General features: G+C 42.5%; 1 protein-coding gene across 4 annotated transcripts in view; it reads left to right on the forward strand.

Moving 5' to 3' along the window:
• EPHB1 (EPH receptor B1) overlaps positions 1-18,902 on the forward strand; it is a 344,890-nt gene that overhangs the window by 301,496 nt on the left and 24,492 nt on the right. For 3 of the 4 annotated variants that reach the window (XM_060274589.1, XM_060274587.1, XM_060274588.1), the window contains exons 11-16: positions 831-1,078; positions 1,919-2,134; positions 8,615-8,764; positions 12,469-12,662; positions 14,238-14,393; positions 15,417-16,662. In XM_060274589.1, the coding sequence (XP_060130572.1) occupies positions 831-1,078; positions 1,919-2,134; positions 8,615-8,764; positions 12,469-12,662; positions 14,238-14,393; positions 15,417-15,525 (1,073 nt within the window). In that variant the 3' untranslated portion in view covers positions 15,526-16,662. Of the gene's footprint in view, positions 1-830; positions 1,079-1,918; positions 2,135-8,614; positions 8,765-12,468; positions 12,663-14,237; positions 14,394-15,416; positions 16,663-18,902 lie in introns of those variants that run through there. The other variant, XM_060274591.1, reaches the window with a different exon arrangement.

Here is an 18,902-nt window from a genome sequence, read left to right on the forward strand (position 1 = left end):
TCCAATGAATTCAGTAAGACTTAGCACATAGACCTAGGATCACAGAGTAATGCTGGGTGGGATCTTGGGTGTCATCTAGATCTCTGCTTCGTGCAGGATCTGCAGCTTCCCTGGCAAGATTCAATTTCGGCATTGCAGACAGTTGTGCTTAAATACCTCCAGTGAAGCAGAGCCCACCAACTCCTGTTTCCCTTTCAAACAGTTCTTACTGCTAGGAAGTTTCTCCTAAATGAAACAGATTACAACATAAAACATATTTCTACTGAATTAACTGATGGCCGAGTAGTTGGAAGCACTACAGGAAGCTGCCTTTTACCAAGTCAAACTATTGCTCCATCTAGCTCAGTATTGTTTACATTGACTGGCAGCTGTTCTCCAGGGTTTCAGACAACCTGGAGCCATCAAAATGATACTGGGACTACAGTTCCTATCATTCATGACTGTTGGCCATGCTGGCTAGAGCTGATAGGAGCTGTAGTCCAGCAACATCTGGAGAGACCCAGCCTGCAGGAAGCCGGAACAGAGGCTTCTGGACTTTTCAGCATTGTGACGTCATAGTGGCATGTCATGTCATAGTGCTAAGAGAAAAAAGCTCCCTGGCCCAAACCTCCCTCTTTTACAATAGTTAAAGGTACAGGAATTGTGCTGTGTGTTGCTTCTCAGGGCTGGTATTTAGACATGCGTTTTCCTGCCATTCACTTTTTGAAGAAATGTTTAAAATGTCTTGGGCAAGCACCTTGTCCTCAGCTTGGGTAGCTCTCATTTCTTCCCCCCCTTTAAAATGGCAGAACGAGCAAAGTTGATTGTAAATGGTACCTGTTCCATTACAGGGGAGTTTGGCGAAGTCTACAAAGGGCGCCTCAAACTGCCTGGCAAGAGAGAAATCTATGTGGCTATTAAGACATTAAAGGCTGGCTACTCTGAGAAGCAGCGGAGGGATTTCCTGAGTGAGGCCAGCATCATGGGTCAGTTTGATCATCCAAACATTATTCGGCTAGAGGGAGTGGTCACCAAAAGCCGCCCAGTGATGATTATTACAGAGTTTATGGAAAATGGTGCCCTGGATTCCTTTTTACGAGTAAGTATGACTTCCTTTCTTTTTGAAGTGATAATGGAATTGGATCGATTTAATGAGGCCAGCTCTTGTGGAGTTTTTCACTGTGCAATTCGGCCCTGCAAATGCAGGAGCATGCCTTTCCCTCCAAATTAAACCATCCAAAACAACAATGACATCCTGGCCTTAATGTAATTATTGCTAAATCTTGTAGCAACCCAGCTGATAAGTATTTTAAACAGATTTTATTGATTTGTCTATGTTTTTAGCAGTTCTTGTTTTTATCTTGAGTTCTGTCAGGGAAAAGGGCAGGGTATAAATCACCATCATCCTAGGACTGTTAAATGGTCTCCAACTCCAACTGACACCAATAGAGAGCTTCTCCTGCCCTTGGACCAGCCTTGCCTATTCTGGTGCTCTCAGGAAGTTTTGGACTCCAACTTCCATCAGCCCTAGAAAACATGTCAATGGTCAGGGATAGTGGGAGTTGTAGTCCAATAAGATATAGAGTATACCAGAGTATACCATGTTGGTGTAGGTGTAGATTCCTTCACTGGTCCTTCCTTTTCCCAATTATTTTCATTTACTGGTCTTATTTTCATTGGCACTCCATCTCTTCCACTTACGCTTTCATTAGAATGAGTTTCCAGTCTATTGCCTGTTCTTTCTCCTTCCTTCGGCTACTGCTTCTGAGATTTCCTATCTCTTGGGACCTCTTCCTTCACATTTCCCCAAAATTAGCCTCCCTATCTGGCCAAATAGATCTCTCTTCCTTAGAGCCTGTATTGTAGGATATTATTCCAAGCCTGGATTCTTTGAATACAGAGGAACGCTAATTCTTGCATTTAACTTTCACTGATACAGCAAAATGATGGGCAGTTTACAGTCATCCAGTTGGTGGGGATGCTGCGAGGGATCGCAGCTGGTATGAAGTACCTTGCAGAAATGAATTACGTCCACCGGGACCTCGCAGCCAGAAATATCCTGGTCAACAGCAACCTGGTTTGCAAAGTATCTGACTTTGGCCTGTCACGTTACTTACAAGATGACACCTCAGACCCAACTTATACCAGCTCTTTGGTAAGTACCTGTTCACATATCATGTATGTAAGAACTCATGTGGAGGGAGATGTGCAGTTTCCATCAATTCACTTTTAGTCAGTGATAACAGCTGCAACTATGCATTGGCCCTCTTCTAATGATTTTCATACAAAATGGTTTTAGTTGAATATCCATTCCAATATTTATTGCAGCCATAATTTATTGTATGGTGATTATGAGGACCAATGTCATATAGGAGACATATGGTCCCAAAGGAACTATATTTTGAATGGGAAATAGAGAGGAAGGGAGGAGAGAAAAAGTATCGGACTGGGAACATGAGCAAACAGGTGATCATAGCAGATGGCAAGTTCAAGGGAACAGCAAAATAGTACTTATCACTGACACTTGTGATAGGCTCAGCACAGCAGCCACTCCGTAGCCATTCAGCTTAATGAAATTTTTGAAGACACTGGATATGTGCTTTTTCAGAAGCATGTATTGTTGCCGAAACAACACACTGCTTCCTCTATCACTTCTCAGATTGCCAACAGCTCATTAAGTCCAGGTTCTAATACTGAAGTGTATATTGACTCTCAGTGTATATATTGTACAGCCATGATGTCACCTATTAAGTGGATGCAGGTATTTTACTGTGTGGTTCAGACAGTGAACTCTTGCTTTTTAATGAAGGGAGGAAATGCAGAATTCACGAGAAATTCAAAACACTTGATCACAGTTATAACAGCACTGTGGGATTTTGCAGTTCTTGATTTAAGATATGTCTTAGAGTTAATTCTCCTAAGAAAAGTTTGGTGGTTTTTCTTGGCAAGAGGCCATATTAGGTCACATTGTCTTGGCTGGCCTCAACATCGTTTGCAGTCTTAGCAGACCTTTCAGACTCCACATTCACAGTTGACTCAAATGGCTTCTTCTGGTGTCTTGCTGAGACTTGAATGGAAAAGTGAGTGTTTTCAAGCAACATCAATATTGATGACCAGCATCTACTGATCCTTGGCAGCAGCCCTTAGTGTGCTCTATTTATCATGACAGAATTCCAGAAAACAAAGCTGGAAAGTGTCTTACATTTTTATCCCTCCTTTTCTCCAAGAAGCTCAAAGTGGCACACTTCATTTTTTCCCCTCCCATTTTTCTCCTCACAACAACCCTGTGAGGTATGTTAGGCTGAGAGACTGCAACTGGTCCAAGGTCAGTGGGTTATCTAATTGGCTTTAAGTCAGGATATCCTAAAGCACTGGTGATTGATGGCTGTCAAAACATTTTTGTTGCTTTGAACTGCTCAAAATGCCATAATTCTCTGAAAGGTTTGTTTCCAACACTGAATAGTATTTTCCCAAAATCATTCAACTTAAAATCTTTCTTCCTATGCCTTATACTTTTTAAGGCTAGGTATATCTTTCATAGTAGCCCAGTTTTAAAACTTCCGCTTTATTGAACAGAACTGGACATGACATTTTCATGAGGTTTTTTAATGATGATGATGCAAATTGCTGAGGAAATGTAGGAAACTGATTTTAATATTGAAAAACTGAGAGAAACCAACACCGACAGATTCAGCCACCGCTGGCCTGCTCCACAATCCCCCAGTGGGCTTTGTGGCTGATTTGGGATTTGAACACAGGTATCCTCAATCTTGGTCTAACCACTACAGCACATAAAAGATAAGGGCCCCCTTAATAGATGCTGCAGAAAAACCTTTAATATGTGTTCCATTAATTTAGAGAGTGAAGCTAAATGGGTACTGTCTGTTCCAGAATTCCCTTCTCAGCACATCAGATCTTTTCCTAACATCCTGCCAAACGAGGAGCAAGGCACAACTTTTGAAAGGTCCAGTGAAATGGGAAATGTCCTTTCTTCAAGATGTTTTGGGGACTTTACTGTGGCATTTATAGGTGTATCTGAAGAAGTGTGCATGCGCACAAAAGCTCATACCTATGACAAACTGGTCTCTAAGGTGCTACTGGAAGGATTTTTTTTTTTTTACATTTATAGCTGACACTGGAGAGACTAGAACAGGATCACATGCAGAGCAAATACCAGCGACTGAGCCAGAAACAAGAAGCCAGCTGGTGTTAGTTGATATGAATTTCACTGGATCCGAAAAGCCACTTTCCAGTGGTTGCAAATCAGTGGCATAGGTGCCCTTGTAGTCATTGCAGCCAGGCCATTTTACACCAGCTGAGAATCCTTGAATCAGCCATCCATGGCTTAACTGGGAGTTCAGTTTCCTCTCCAGGCTGCACACTGCGGCCCATTTAAGTAAATCAATGTGAGTTTAAACTGCCCGACTCTGCCTGCCTGGATTGAGCATGAAGTGGCCTCTCCCACCTCTGGAGAAAAAGCAGATTTTCTCATCTGTATTTTTATAGTTAATTTATGCCATAAATGGCCTTCCCAGCAGCTGGGAAATGATGCACTGCCTGCAATTACATCACAGCCTCCCACGGCAGGTTCATAGCTCTGCTCTGGGGAAAAGGTAGGCAAAAACAACCTTCAAGCAAATCTCTCCTCTTTTGGTTATTTAAATAGAGCTTTTATTACAACAACCAAATCTGTTTTGCCACCCATCTTTGAAAAGCAGCTGAAAACTAGAGCAAACAACTCCTCCCAGAGTCAGTGTCTTACTTTGTCTGTGCTTCTCTTCCTCCTCCCATTAGTTTTAATTATGGCATGAATCATTTACATGGAAACAAGATAATTGTTTTCTAACACTTCACATGCTCCGGCTGCTGCTTATTGCACTCCTCACTCTTCCATTGTGACATGGCAGTCCTTACCCATCAAACAGGGTCACAATGGTGTCTGCCTCCTGTTGGAGAGTAACTGGCTCAGATGAGAGGCACACTGCCACACATGGAATGAATGCAAGGTTTTTAATCTTCACGCCCAATGAAGAGATGTTTTGACTGGGAAGCTCTCTCCAATTTGATAAATTTATTAGGATTAGACGAGCTGTCTCATCCTCCCTTTGTACAGGTGAGATATTATCCCAGTCACCAGTCTTAGGGTAAGTGTAAGGCAACCAAATCTTCCATTTGATATGCTAGTGAAATTTGCCAGAGCTAGGCTCAGAAACCAGCTTTGGGGGCTCAAGAAGCCTACTACAGATGAAGTGTGGAAAAGAGTTTCCTCACAGCTTTTTCTCCCCTCCTTCCAATAAGTCCTGCCCCCACTCCATTGGTGTCGCAGCCAAGAGTGGGGTATATATATTCCAACATACTGATGTGCTGATAGTAGTTGTAGGATGGGTGCCTGTATATAATTTTTACATGTGCCTTGGATTAGCTCAGAAAACTAACACTTTCCCTTGATTTTTTGCGGGGGTGGGGGGAAGATAAGATAATTAAAGAATCAGTCCAAGACAATGAGTCAACTCAGCTAATGGGTTCCATCCCTTGTTCTTACCAATATTCCCAATATCAATAGCAACTTTTAACATGTTGGCTTTAACACTTTAATATGCTGACTACTGCTACTCACCCCTCCTACTATTGCTGGGCATCTCTTATTCTCCCCTGGTGCTCAGTTACTCCTGCACTTTCTTCCCCAAGACCGCAGTTTTACCTTCTTCATTTCTTTGATGATCTAGATATTTGGAATACACACTCAACAATATTCAAATGAGCATGAACAGCACCATCACCTTGAACTCACTTTGGCAACTTCTGCACTAGAATAGCTTAGATCAGGGAAACTGAAGTTGATTGAGGTGTATGAAATGCAAAGCGCTGATGGGAATCTGCATTTAAACCAGGAAAGCATGGATCAAAAAAGTCCCCTGCTGTGCACAGAATCCCCCAACTTGTTACTGTAAGAACCATTAAGACATCAAAAGCATGTTCTCCATCTTCTGATTTTAAATAGGCCCCTTACTAACAATCTGGCAGTAGGTATCTTTTATAGCTATGCTGAGATGTGCTCACTCAGAGAGGCATGTTTGCCGACATGCCCTGGAATATAATGAAAGGGAACCCACACTAGTTGCCTCCTAGAATTGGACAAATATAATTTCAAACCGAGCTACCAAAGTATGTGTTGCTCCTCATCTGGTGTACTTGTGATGAGCTGTCATCTTTGCGCCAAGGGCAACTCCACTTCCTTGCCCTTCGCTTGCCATCTTTCTTAGGGGAAGAGGCCCGAAGCAAAGGAAGTTTGCCTGTGTCACAATAGAAAACTGCCAAGGGTAAGGAAGTGTCACTCAGGATAAAACCCTGAAGGCCATAGTTTCTACTTGATATGCAAAGAGGTGCAGAGAAACAGCTGTTGCTGTCAGCCTTTGACGTCTGCTTTTGGGACTAGTAAGTGTGAGGGCACCTACATATTCCCTATAGGAAACATGCTGTCCTTTCCAAAACACTTGAATGTTCCTTGGCATTCATGGGAATGAGATTTTGTTACTTTAGTTAGTGTTTACATTTAGACATCACAGCTGGAATAAATGTCATAAAGTTAATTTTTTCACCGCAAACACCTGTGCAGCAAATACCTGTGTCTCCTCCTTCAAGGTGCATGTTCAGGAACAAGGTAAGCATATAAGCTAGGGCAGGGATGGGAACCACTTGTGGCTCTTCAAATATGTTTGGACTCCAACTCTCATCATCCCTGCGAGAAAAACCAATAGGCAGGGATGCTGGGAGTTGTAGTCTAGTGACATCTGAAGGACCACAGGTTTCCCATCCCTAAGCTAAAGTCATGAACCTAGACTTATTCTTGGATGCACAGACCTAAACCAGTTTTGTTGCTGTTCATGGAATCGTGGGAATTACGGTTCTGGAAAAACTACAATTTCTAGGGTCCAAGATGTAAATTATGGCAAGCTAGTTCAAAAGCCAACTGTAATCTAGTCATGGTCTGTCTAGCTGCTCTTTGGTGTATTGCTCTTGCTCTCTGAACCTGTCACTTTACCAGGGAGAATAATAACAATGTCTTTTGTAATATCTACTGAGATTTCCTAAGGAAACCTAAATCATTCTCCTCCTCCTCATACATCAGCACTTGTTTGGCTGAAATAGTGTTGCACTCTGAAATTTTGTATTTTGTGATTTTCCACTGATCTGTCAGGATTTGCAGTGAACCAAAGACACTGGCATTCACGCTGGGCTTTCTTTTAAAAACTTTCAATTGGTCTGGGGTTGTTTTTTTTTAATGTGGACAATTAAGAGCAGGGGTAGCCAGCTTTATGTTATTATCAAGCACCACTCTGATCCCCAGATACTAGGAAGGTAGCATACAACTTGATGCTGGCCTGAATTTAAAGGGAATGGTGAACCAGCACCCAGCTCAGATTGAACCCTAATGACGATTTATTGCCCCCTGCAATTGATTTGGAACCAGATCCAGGTGTTTTCTGAATTGACCCATGTTGAGCTAATCTGGTGCCTTGGGGCTGTACACCATCATAGAAACTAATAAACTGCATTAACCTTAAAAAATAAAATCAATTTACAAATCTTGGTGTTTTCCTAGAATTCCTGCGCAATGGCAGGTATATCCAGCTAGTCTGCTATATATTTTGGGAAGTTGTTTCTCTGTTTATTATATGTTTGGACATATATGTTTGCTATATGTTTGGATACCTATATGTTTGTAACCAAATTTTGCATAATGAGTCGTGAGAGCAGGTTTTCATCTATGAATGGATAGAACTTGAAGCCATTTTAAATCAAGATGGTGGGCTAAACCTTTCAAAATAGCACTGACTTTAACCTCTGATTGCAAAAGAGCACTGCGGGGGTTTCTTTGTTTCTGTTTTTTGTTTCTTAGAATTCCCAAGCAATGCCAGGTGCAAGGCTCCTGGGAAGTAAGCTATAATTTTATAGTTCTAGTTACAGGTAGGTAGCTGTGTTGGTATTCTGTAGTTGAAACAAAAAAAAATCATTCCAGTAGCACCTTAAAGGTAAAGGGACCCCTGACCATTAGGTCCAGTCGCGGACGACTCTGGGGTTGCGGCGCTCATCTCACTTTACTGGCTGAGGGAGCCGATGTTTGTCTGCAGACAGTTTTTCTGGGTCATGTGGCCAGCATGACTAAGCCGCTTCTGGCGAACCAGAGTAGCGCACAGAAACACCGTTTACCTTCCCTCCAGAGCGGTACCTATTTATCTACTTGTACTTTGACGTGCTTTCGAACTGCTAGGTGGGCAGGAGCTGGTAACAAACTTAGTTGGTCTCTAAGGTGCCACTGGAATGAATTTTTAAAATAATTTTATAGTTATTGTTTGTTAGTGTCATCGCTATTAGGTTTAGGTTTCCCAAGGTGGCACAAAATATAAAAATCAGATAACAACTGTAACATGGGCGGCAGAAACGGGGGGGGGGGAATCTGAAACACGCTAATACATATTAAGGAATTATGTCTAAAGAGTCGTAGTAACAACATGTAAAACTGTAAGCAGAATAAAACAAGACTAGTAGCCATCAATACTCATGTCCTCCATGAATTTGTATAATGGCCTTTAAAGCCATCTATAGTTAACATTGGTCTTTTCTTCTCCTTCAGGGTGGGAAGATCCCAGTGAGGTGGACAGCCCCAGAAGCCATCGCCTACCGCAAATTTACCTCTGCCAGCGATGTGTGGAGTTATGGGATTCTCATGTGGGAAGTGATGTCATTTGGGGAAAGACCCTATTGGGACATGTCCAACCAAGATGTGAGTTTTGTGAACCCCTCCCTTAGACCACAGAAGCCATATTTTGTTTTTCTTGAGAGTGGAAAGAATTTTTCACAACCACGCTTCCAGCAAGAATTGCTCAATCGTTTTCCAGTGCCATGTCAACTGTCGTTCTTTCAGCAAAACCTTCTATATGGAATATGTCTTACTGTAGCTTTTCCTTTAAGGGGAAGTGCTCTCTTTCTGCATAGGGAGTGGCTTGGTCGTCGGGACAATGGAATATACTTGTACAATACTCTTTCTTTCCCATACACAGCAACATTAATTTTCTGCCTGATATCATTCCTGTCTACCTGGGCTCTATCTCCCTCCCCCCAAAATGTAGGTTAGTGTAGCCCTCACATAAATCAATATTGAAATGAAGAAAGACATTTGAATAGGGACATTGATAAACTTGAGGATGCCCAGAGGAGATCAGCCAGGATGAAGAGAGGTCTGGAGATTGTCCTATGAGGGACATTTGAAAGAGCCAGGTATGTTTAGTCTAGAGAAGATTAAGGGGAGGCATGATCTGAAACACATACATGCAGAAGGCAGCATAAGCTTGTTCTCTGTTGCTCTAGAGAGCAGGAATAGAAGCAATGGGTGGAGATTTTGGGGAAACCAATTTCAGCTAAACATTAGGAGAAAGTTCCTGAAGGTAAGAAATGTACAGCAGCGCAGCAGACTGCCATGGAAGGTGGTGAGTTCTCTGCTGGAGGAATTCAAGCAGAGTCTGGTTGCTGCAGTTTTAGCAGAGGGATGCTGTACTTGCCGCCTGCATTGAACAGGGGTTGGACTAGAGGAGGCATCCCCAAACTTCGGCCCTCCAGATGTTTTGGACTACAATTCCCATCTTCCCCAACCACTGGTCCTGTTAGCTAGGGATCATAGGAGTTGTAGGCCAAAACATCTGGAGGGCCACAGTTTGGGGATGCCTGGACTAGAGGAACTCCGAGCTCCCTTCCAACACTCTTTGGAAAAGGTCCATCTAATCTAGCATCCCGTTCAAATGTCCATGATGCCATCAGAAGAGCCCTACCTCATTTTATGCTTCCAGCAGCTGTTACTCAGTGACTTGTTGCTTCTGAACATTGAGGGTCCATTTCGCTAGTGTGACTAATAGCTCTTGAGAGAACCATCTCCCACAGTTTTCTCTCTCGCAAAGCCACTTAAGCAGTGGCAGCTGCCACATGTTGTGACAGTGAATTCTAGATGTTAATTATGCTTGGGTAAGATAGTGCTTCCTTATATATATTCTGAATACCTTGTTCATTCTAAATCTCTTGTCAATCAGTATTAACCCCCTCCCTGGTTCTCATATTATGAGATAAAGGAAGAAACCACATATTACTGCATTCTTATACTGTAAACCACCCTGTGATCTTTGGATAAAGGGTGGTATATAAATGTTAATAATAATAATAATAATAATAATAATAATAATAATAATAATTCTCTTCATACTATTCATGATAAATGTACAGTGGTGCCTCGACTTACGAATTTAATCCGTTCTGAAGGCACCTTCGTAGGTCGAAAAATCTGTAAGTCGAAAAGCACCATTGGAAACGCGATTTCCCATAGGAATGCATTGGAAAATTCGTAAGTCGAAAAAACCCTATCTAAAACTGCCACGGTTTCCTTTCGGATGTCGAGACATTCGTAAGCACGCGGCCATTAGCCCCATTCATAAATCAAAAAATCCGGTTGTCGAGTCGTTCGTAAGTCGAGGTACCACTGTATGTTGTGTTAATTGATCTTACCTCCCAAAAAGGGCATTTCCTAGCCCTAAGGCTATTCTGCAAGCACTTTCTTTTTAGGATCAAACAATCCTGCCTTGCCTTGTTGGCTGTGCAGTGAACAACTGGCACATCCATTTCCCCTTCCAGAGTGTGCTGTGAGCACCAGAGTTTGGAATGAAGAAGGATGTTTGTTAGCGGTGTCCACAACTGTACATTACAACATTGTAGAAGTGCAGTATGGAAAACAAGCCTCTCCTTAATCACACAGCCACACTGAGCCATGCAGTGACACCTTTTGTATCTGAGCACTGGGGCTGCCTGTTTTATCTACTGGTGATTTTCAGGCAGAAATGTTGGGAGTCAGTTCCAGTGTTGATGCATGCTGGGCCCTCGAGAAAGGCTGGGAAATGCTAACTGTGAGGTGCAAACTCCAGCTTGCCATTCCTTCTTCTTATTTTCCCTTGAACCTGTGCTGCAAAGAAAGAGTTTTGGAGATGAAAGAAGCTGAGAAGGGGAGAGGAGCAGAGGAAGAGGAGCTAGTGTGGTAGTAATTGGACACTAGGAACCTGGCAGGCCTTTGAAAATGTTCAGAGGGTTTATGAGCCAGGCACAGAGACTTGATGAAGTCCTGCACTCCAGCATGATAGGCAGAGATAATGAGAGTGGCGGCTGCTAACAGGGAAGGGACTACCTTTGTCTTGAAGCATCAGAACTCAAATTAACCTCTCAATGCCCTGCTTCCTACGGAGAGAGGAACGTTTCCGTTGCTTATTGTGCAGAGGGCACACACCTCTTCCTTTACTCCATATTAGTGTTCTGAACACTGGCTGGAAAAAAGAGCTCAATTTCTAAAGGAAAAGGAGGGTGGGGAACATACCTTGCCCAGGAGGGTTAGAGCAGGGTGGCTCTGGAAGAGAGACAACGTTTCAGCTGGTTGAATCCAGTGCTAAATTCACCACATTCCAACCACCCAACAGTTTAATCCATATAACAACAAAGATTCTTTTCTAAGCCTTGTTGCCATTCATGCTGTGGTTGAGCTTCACTAGTAGAGAACTATGGGAGGACCTGTTGAGAGTAAATTAGTAAGATGAGCCAAATGAGGTTCTTCTAAGCAGCAAGGGCAGGTAAACTGCTACTCCTGTTATATATTTGAGTTTTTAGTTCACTCCGCTGGTTAGTGGGTGGGAATATCCTTTTGTTTTATTGTTAGTGTGCTGCCAGATTTTTCTGTCACTGTTATGGGATGACGTGTTTTTTGTTCTTTGTACACACACACACATACACACACACATCATATATTGTATGGGATGTTATTGTTTCAAAATAATTTCATATATACCCTGTTTCTCCGAAAATAAGACATAGCCATAAAATAAGCCATAGCAGGATTTTTAAGCATTCAAGGAATATAAGCCATACCCCGAAAATAAGACATAGTGATAGGCGCAGCAGCAATGCCGGCCGCGGCAGGAGGAGGGAAAAAAATAAGACACCCCCTGAAAATAAGCCATAGTGTGGTTTTTTTTGAGGAAAAATAAATATAAGATGGTGTCTTATTTTTGGAGAAACACGGTATAAGGGTCTGGTGACTTCTGTTTCAGTGTATCTGAAGAATTTTGCATGCACACGAAAGCTTATACCAAGAACAAACTTAGTTGGTCTCTAAGGTGCTACTGGACTGCTTCAGACCAACATGGCTACCTACCTGAATTTGCAGGTGCCTTCTAAAATAAATATGAAACCTATTATTGTTGGTCCTAATGAAAGGGTTTGGGCACACCCAGCAAGGGTCTAGGAAGTTTTTTCTTCAAATTCATATGTTATCCCCCTCCCCAATTCTTTGTTGCTGTTGTTGTTGTTTTACAAAAAAAAAAAAAAACTGGTGACACTCCAAGTTGTTTTTCTTAACATTTGTATTTCCGTCTTTAACTTACCGATGCACTTTTAATTTTGTAGGTAATTAATGCAATTGAACAAGACTACCGGCTCCCTCCTCCCATGGACTGCCCAGCTGCCCTCCACCAGCTTATGTTAGATTGCTGGCAGAAAGACCGCAACACCCGGCCACGCTTTGCTGAAATAGTTAACACGCTAGACAAAATGATCCGTAATCCGGCAAGCCTCAAAACTGTGGCTACCATCACCGCTGTGTAAGTTTCCAGCTGCCTTGCTGCGTAGTGGCTGAGGCCTGAAAGCCATATTTGGCATTGCAAGTAGAACTACCAAGCAGCTTTTTTTAAATAAAAAAACCTTAGTTGATTAATAATCTCTCTTAAATTTTAAAATGATTAATTAATCAGTTTTATTTAAATACATTTGCATATTACGAAACACTTAATATATGGGTCTTTTAAAGGAGAGTGAGACAATTTGCCATTTTAATTAACAGAAACTACTGCTTAATGTTCTTGTTCATTCTATAGTACAGTTACATAACAGTAAATTGTCAAAATAGAATCAAGTGTGCTCTTAAGTGAGTCCTTCCAATAAAAGTTCCTGTCAATTAAAGCATTGAATCAACTCAAGCTTTAGAATATAAACTATTGGTTAAAGGTTGTGATTCAAAGCCAAAGAGAAGCAGAGAGGCCTGCATTGTGTTTACTGACTCCTAAACTACTATTTCTGATTCTCCTGCCCCCAACTTCCCAGAAGAAAAGAAGGTGGCAGGAATGGCCCAAGTCATGTGAGTGTGCAGGCTGTGGAAGAGGAAATTATAGCCACTTCATTCCTCCCTAGTTCTTTTGCTGCATTGAGCTAAGCCTGGCCAAACCATGAGCTGTAAACCATGGGACCACCCCTGGTGACAGCTCATAGTCTGGGGAGAGCTAAACTATGAACCCAGGTTTGGGTGACATGCTCAGCCAAGTCATGGCACCGCAACAAAATGACAAGAGAAGTATCCCTTCTCCAAGAACCTGCATGCTTCCATGGTCATGCTAAGCCATGGTTGGCTCAGTGTGGTAGGCAAACCAGACCACCATGTAGGAGCATCCAAGGACTCCATACCAAACACATTCCTCCTTATCATCCCCACTCCCTCCAGATGAATCCTCAGTGGGGCAGGGAATGTCGCTCTGGCTGCAGCCAATGCAGATGCCACAGATTCTCCAAGCCCAGGAAGTACAGCAACTTTACACTGTCCAGAGCATCCAGAAACTCTGTGTGGCCAATGGACTGCCACCTTTCCATTGGAAAGTTATGGGTGGGGAAGCAGAGGTGTCCCCATTTGCATCAAACAGGCCATAGCCAGCACTGAAACACTTCTTGCACATCCAAAACTGGCCTATTGAGGATGCAGTTCTGACATAAGCTCCCTGGCATGCTAGTTTTGAATTTGCACAGAGAGGGCTTTGTTGCTGTTGTTGTTGTTTTTAAAAAAGTACAAGAGGGAACATTCAGACATTTGATCCTCATCCTTCAGTCTGAAGTGGTGTCATCTGGTCGCAGCATCTGGTGAGCCTGGTGTTCCTGTGTTTTGCCTCATGGAAATGTGGGAAGGAAGGAACAACACCAGGGTTTATCTGGCATCAATGAGTGAATAGGATGGAAGAGAAGGTTGATTGAAGGCTGGAATTTGTCCAGTCACAGGACCAGGTGGGTTAGTGAGACGAGAATGAGCAGAACCTCAATTGCCCAATTTTTTCTCATATTGCCTTTGTTTTTCTTATCATAGTTCATAGTTAATGATTATTCCGCCCTGACCTATTGTTTGTCTCATGATCTAGGCCTTCTCAGCCACTGTTGGACCGCTCCATCCCTGATTTCACTGCCTTTACCTCAGTAGAAGATTGGCTCAGCGCCATCAAAATGAACCAGTACAGAGACAGTTTTCTGACTGCTGGATTCACGTCCCTTCAATTAGTTGCCCAAATGACATCAGAGTAAGTGGTGCCTTCTCATTCTCACTTCAGTTTTTAGCACACAGATAGAACGAGTGTTCTTACCTCAGTGATGGGAGAAGACGGAACCAGGGTTCAACAATTCACTGGGCAGATTCTGGATCAGAGTAGAACTTAAGCACTAGGAATGTGCTAACTTTTTTTGCTTGGCCTTTGAAAATGAACCACTTCCTTTCTAACTTCAAATGGAGTCTATTGCTGTGCTGTTTCTTTTGATTTTCCTGTTGTTGTTTGGCATATTTAAATTCTGTTATTTCATGGATATTTTATTGTTGTTGGGTATTATTTTAGTTTCTGAACTGCTTTTGAAATGAATGTGTGTGTGTGTACATACATACACATTTTAAGTAAGTAAATATATAAGGAAGGGAAGCAGGTCATAACTTGTAAGACAAAATGTCTCCTCCCACAAGCTCTTTACCACTTTGCCTCCATTTCTCTTGGCCAGATTAATTTGCTCCCAGAATTCATTTGCGCTCCAAAACTTCCACATGTTCCTTGCTCCCATGCTGACCATTAGCTTCATTCATCATCAAATACTCTCAAGTATTCACCCACTCACTGCCATCTTCCCAGTATCCCTCCACCTAGAGGTCAAGACACAATGAATCCATAGTGTTGGGTGTCTCTGATGTGGTGCCCCCTCCCCCAATACAGGGGTTGCAGCAGCTCCATAATCTTGAATGCAGAAGCCTAGTAAAGAGCATGTGGATAGGCAGTTAGCATCTTTGCAGAAAGTGAAAATAGATTCCCTAATCCTTTGGTGCTCAAGTGTCCATTTGTTGTGGCTTTGAGAAAAGTAATACTTTTGGCTCATACACATATGCACATTCATCACATGTCTTTCCATCAGCACCGATTGCTGATCTCTGGTTACCAGCCTACAGTTTCCTATACTGCAGTTTGAATTTGCCAGGCCATGTATCATGTCCACATAGCCAAAGGAGAGACTTGGGACAAAGGTCTCTACTGCACGAGTATGATCCTGTCTCTTGTCTTTTGCAGAGATCTTCTAAGAATAGGGGTGACCTTAGCTGGACACCAGAAGAAGATCCTGAACAGTGTCCAGTCTATGAGAGTACAGATGAGCCAGTCACCAACTTCGATGGCATGATGCTTCGTGTCTTCTGACAACAATGGGGGAAAAGAGGGGAGGACAGAGGAGGGTTGGATGTGGGAGGGGAGGGTAAGCCGACAAGACAGTGAGATGTTTGCAGAGGTTGGATTATCGTCTGAGAACTTTTAAGAGCTGCAGGCGAAGAGGACACAGGACTTGTTTCAACATGGCAACTTCCGTTTCTCTCCAACAGAAGCACACTTACTGATGCCATGGGAAGCAGCATATAAATAAGTATAAATATGTACAAACCATATATTTAAAAAAAAGCAGTGAAGACAAACCAATGTGTGTTGGGAGGAAAAGAGACTCTAATCCCACCACCAGTGAGCAGTAGTCAAGGGGCTGGTGGGGAGAAGAGAGATGCAACCATCTTCAGCAATCATGTTCCTTTTCTTCTCTTCTTATGTTCTCCTGATGGAGTCCTTCTCACCCACCCATTTCCCTATTTTGCTCATAAACCCTGGGGAATTTTCTTCAACAGTCTCTACAGCTACCTACTAGAATATCAAGGCATTGTTCCACCCGTTACCAAAGGACTTCACTGACCACTGCATGGGGGATCCAGAACAATCCAGTTAATGTCTTCATATTGAAGAAGAGGTGTACCTTCAATAGGAAACCTTGTTTTTTCTTTTGCTTGCATTTTTTTGCAAAAAGGGGGAAAAATCCTCATGGAAAAAGAGAGAAAAGGTGTTCCCGCGAGTGTGTGTGTGTGTGTATGTTGTCATCTTAACTGAGGAGTCACTCACTGCGTGTCCATAGCAAGAAAACAACCAAGTGGGACTGATGGATGATAAAATTCACCACCTCCGGGGAAATTGGAGATTCAATGGGGGAACAGAAGTGGTATGTTTTGCTTTCTGTCTAGATCAACTGCGCATGGAACGTGTAATAGGAAATGGGGGGAGAAAAGGGAAAGCAAAGGATTTCATCGGAGGAAGAACGCAGAAGAGTGGAATATGCAACAAGGGTTTCGTGTAAAACTGTTACAGGATGAACAACTGTAGAGGCAACCGAACAGTAGAATCTAGCATCCCAGGGACCAGCAGAGGAAGACTCGGGGATATTTAGTTTCCTTGTGTGGACCTAAGAATTTTGATACATATTCACTTTGGTTTCATGCCATCAGAGGTAGGTTCATGTGCTGCATCCATCTGTCTGTCCATCCCTTTCCATTACTGCTTGTCTCTTATTATTTCTTTAGCAGTCTTTCATTTGGCCCTATGCCCTCTATATATTATTGTTCTGATAACTTAGCTACCAGTGCTATTGCTCTTTTAAAGTAGGCAACAAATTAGCTATACCTCACAGTATATAGAAGGAACAGTAGTCCCCTTTTTTAATCAGAAGAGTTTATGCAAATGACCCTGGGATTAAGAGTCCCATGCTCTACCGACTGAGCTAGCCGGGCACTACAAGAGTTTATGCAAATGAATTGTCCCTTAATGAGGCTTTTAACTAGACTGTTATAATTGTACACTGTCACTTTTTAAGGGATGCAGCCAACTGTCAGCTTGCACTTCATTTAAAAAAATGGGTGCAATCAGCTATTTTTTTCTAAAGCAAATCTGGAAATGCAGCTGGCTTTCAGAATCGGAAGAGACCTAACGGATTATCTAGGCCAACCCTTGCCCTAAAACAGCATCTTATAAATATAAGCATCTTCCACTGATGCCTGTCTGGGGGGGGGGAGAAATGTTTTAAGTTCAAAGGAAAATAATTCCACTGCTTCACTAGACAACTAGCAGGTGGGTACATTATCCACATCATCAGTGCATTGAGTCATACATATTTATGGTGTCCCAGTGTTATAAATTGTGATCCCATAGTATAATAAGGCTTCATTCAGACAACACTTGTTTTATGTCATCTTTCACATAATGTAAAGGCCGCTTCTGAAAATATAGTGAAAAATTAGTGTTCATTTCCATGTTAATTACTTCTAGGGGGGGGGGGAGTGTTGCAATTTCCCTGCACTTTTCATGGATCATGCCAACACAGCTCACATGATGAAATTGGGGGCGGTATTCTGGCATACAGTTCCTTCTCACCATTTTAATGGGGGAACAGAAGCCCTCATGTGCATAAAGGGTGGCAACATATCTGATGCCGCCCGCTGGTGTGAATAAAAATTAGCACAATATGGTGGTATGTTCCATTATGTATATTCCATAGTGCAACAGGTGATCCAGTTTTAAAAGAAGTGCTAGCATTATAACCAGCTAAACTAATGCAATAAACCACATCTGAATGTACCCTAAGATGCACATATACCATTGGTAGTAGTATCCATACCTGTTTTCGTTTCTCTTAAAGGAGCATTGCAGCTCTTACACCAAGTTTTCCTGTCATGACCCTAATTCTAGACAGCTCTGCAAGTGTCTGTACATGCATGTGCCTATTTCTGTATATTAATCACCAATGCATACAGGAGAAATATGTGTAAAAAGCACCACCTATTTAAATGGGAATTATTTTTGTGCAGGTAGGCAATGTTATTTTGATAGCCCAGAATGTCTGAAAAGAGCTTCTCGCCATCACAGAATTAAAGCTGAAAGGATATTGATTTTCCTGGGCCAGATATGGAAGCAGGTCATTTGCACCCATGCTCATTACACCTCTCACATCTGTAGATTTGGGCAGGAGGGCAAGTGCATATGCAGCAGATGTAGGTGTAGTAGAATTATCTGTCATCATCACCTCCAGGCTAATCTTTCCGTATAATATCTTGCATCTCTTCTTATATCACGGCATTCCGCAGCTTCTTTTTCAGCATCACAGATGTCACATAAATCAGCCACTGTGTTTACAGCTACTCTGGCCTCACCGTGGGAGCTATAAAACTTATTTATTCTAAAGCAGAGTTGAGTAATATTATGAAGGTTACCCTAATCCCCCCCTCCTCAAGCTCATGTTTCGGCAACAGTCCACTTGGCAGCCCCAGCTCACGCCTGGTGGGTTTGTGTTGCCTTCCCCTGGGTCGTCAGGGACTGCCACAAATCAAAGCAAGATGTTGAGTGGAATAGATCTTTTGTTCAGTAATGTTTGCTTTAGGGATATTCTGGAGTTGATGGAGCTCCATATTTGGGGTTGGGGAGGATTTCCCCCCACTCGCTTTGATTTTCTAATTTGAACATATTCAAATGCCTTACAACGAGTGTGACCCTTTGGTCCATCTTACTCCTTACCTTCTAGTCAGGTCCAGTGTAAGTTCAGTGAGCGGATGGCTTTAACATTTGAAAGAGAGATGGGTTAGGTGGCTTTTCTGACACTTTTCAGTGTTGTGACACTCTGGAAATGTGTAGCAAAAAGAGAAGGAAGGTCATGTATGTGGAAAGGGTGATGGAGCACCAGCCAGTCTCTGGCAAATT

Source organism: Zootoca vivipara, chromosome 5, assembly GCF_963506605.1.
Source record: "Zootoca vivipara chromosome 5, rZooViv1.1, whole genome shotgun sequence".
NCBI classification, from domain to species: Eukaryota; Metazoa; Chordata; class Lepidosauria; order Squamata; family Lacertidae; genus Zootoca; species Zootoca vivipara.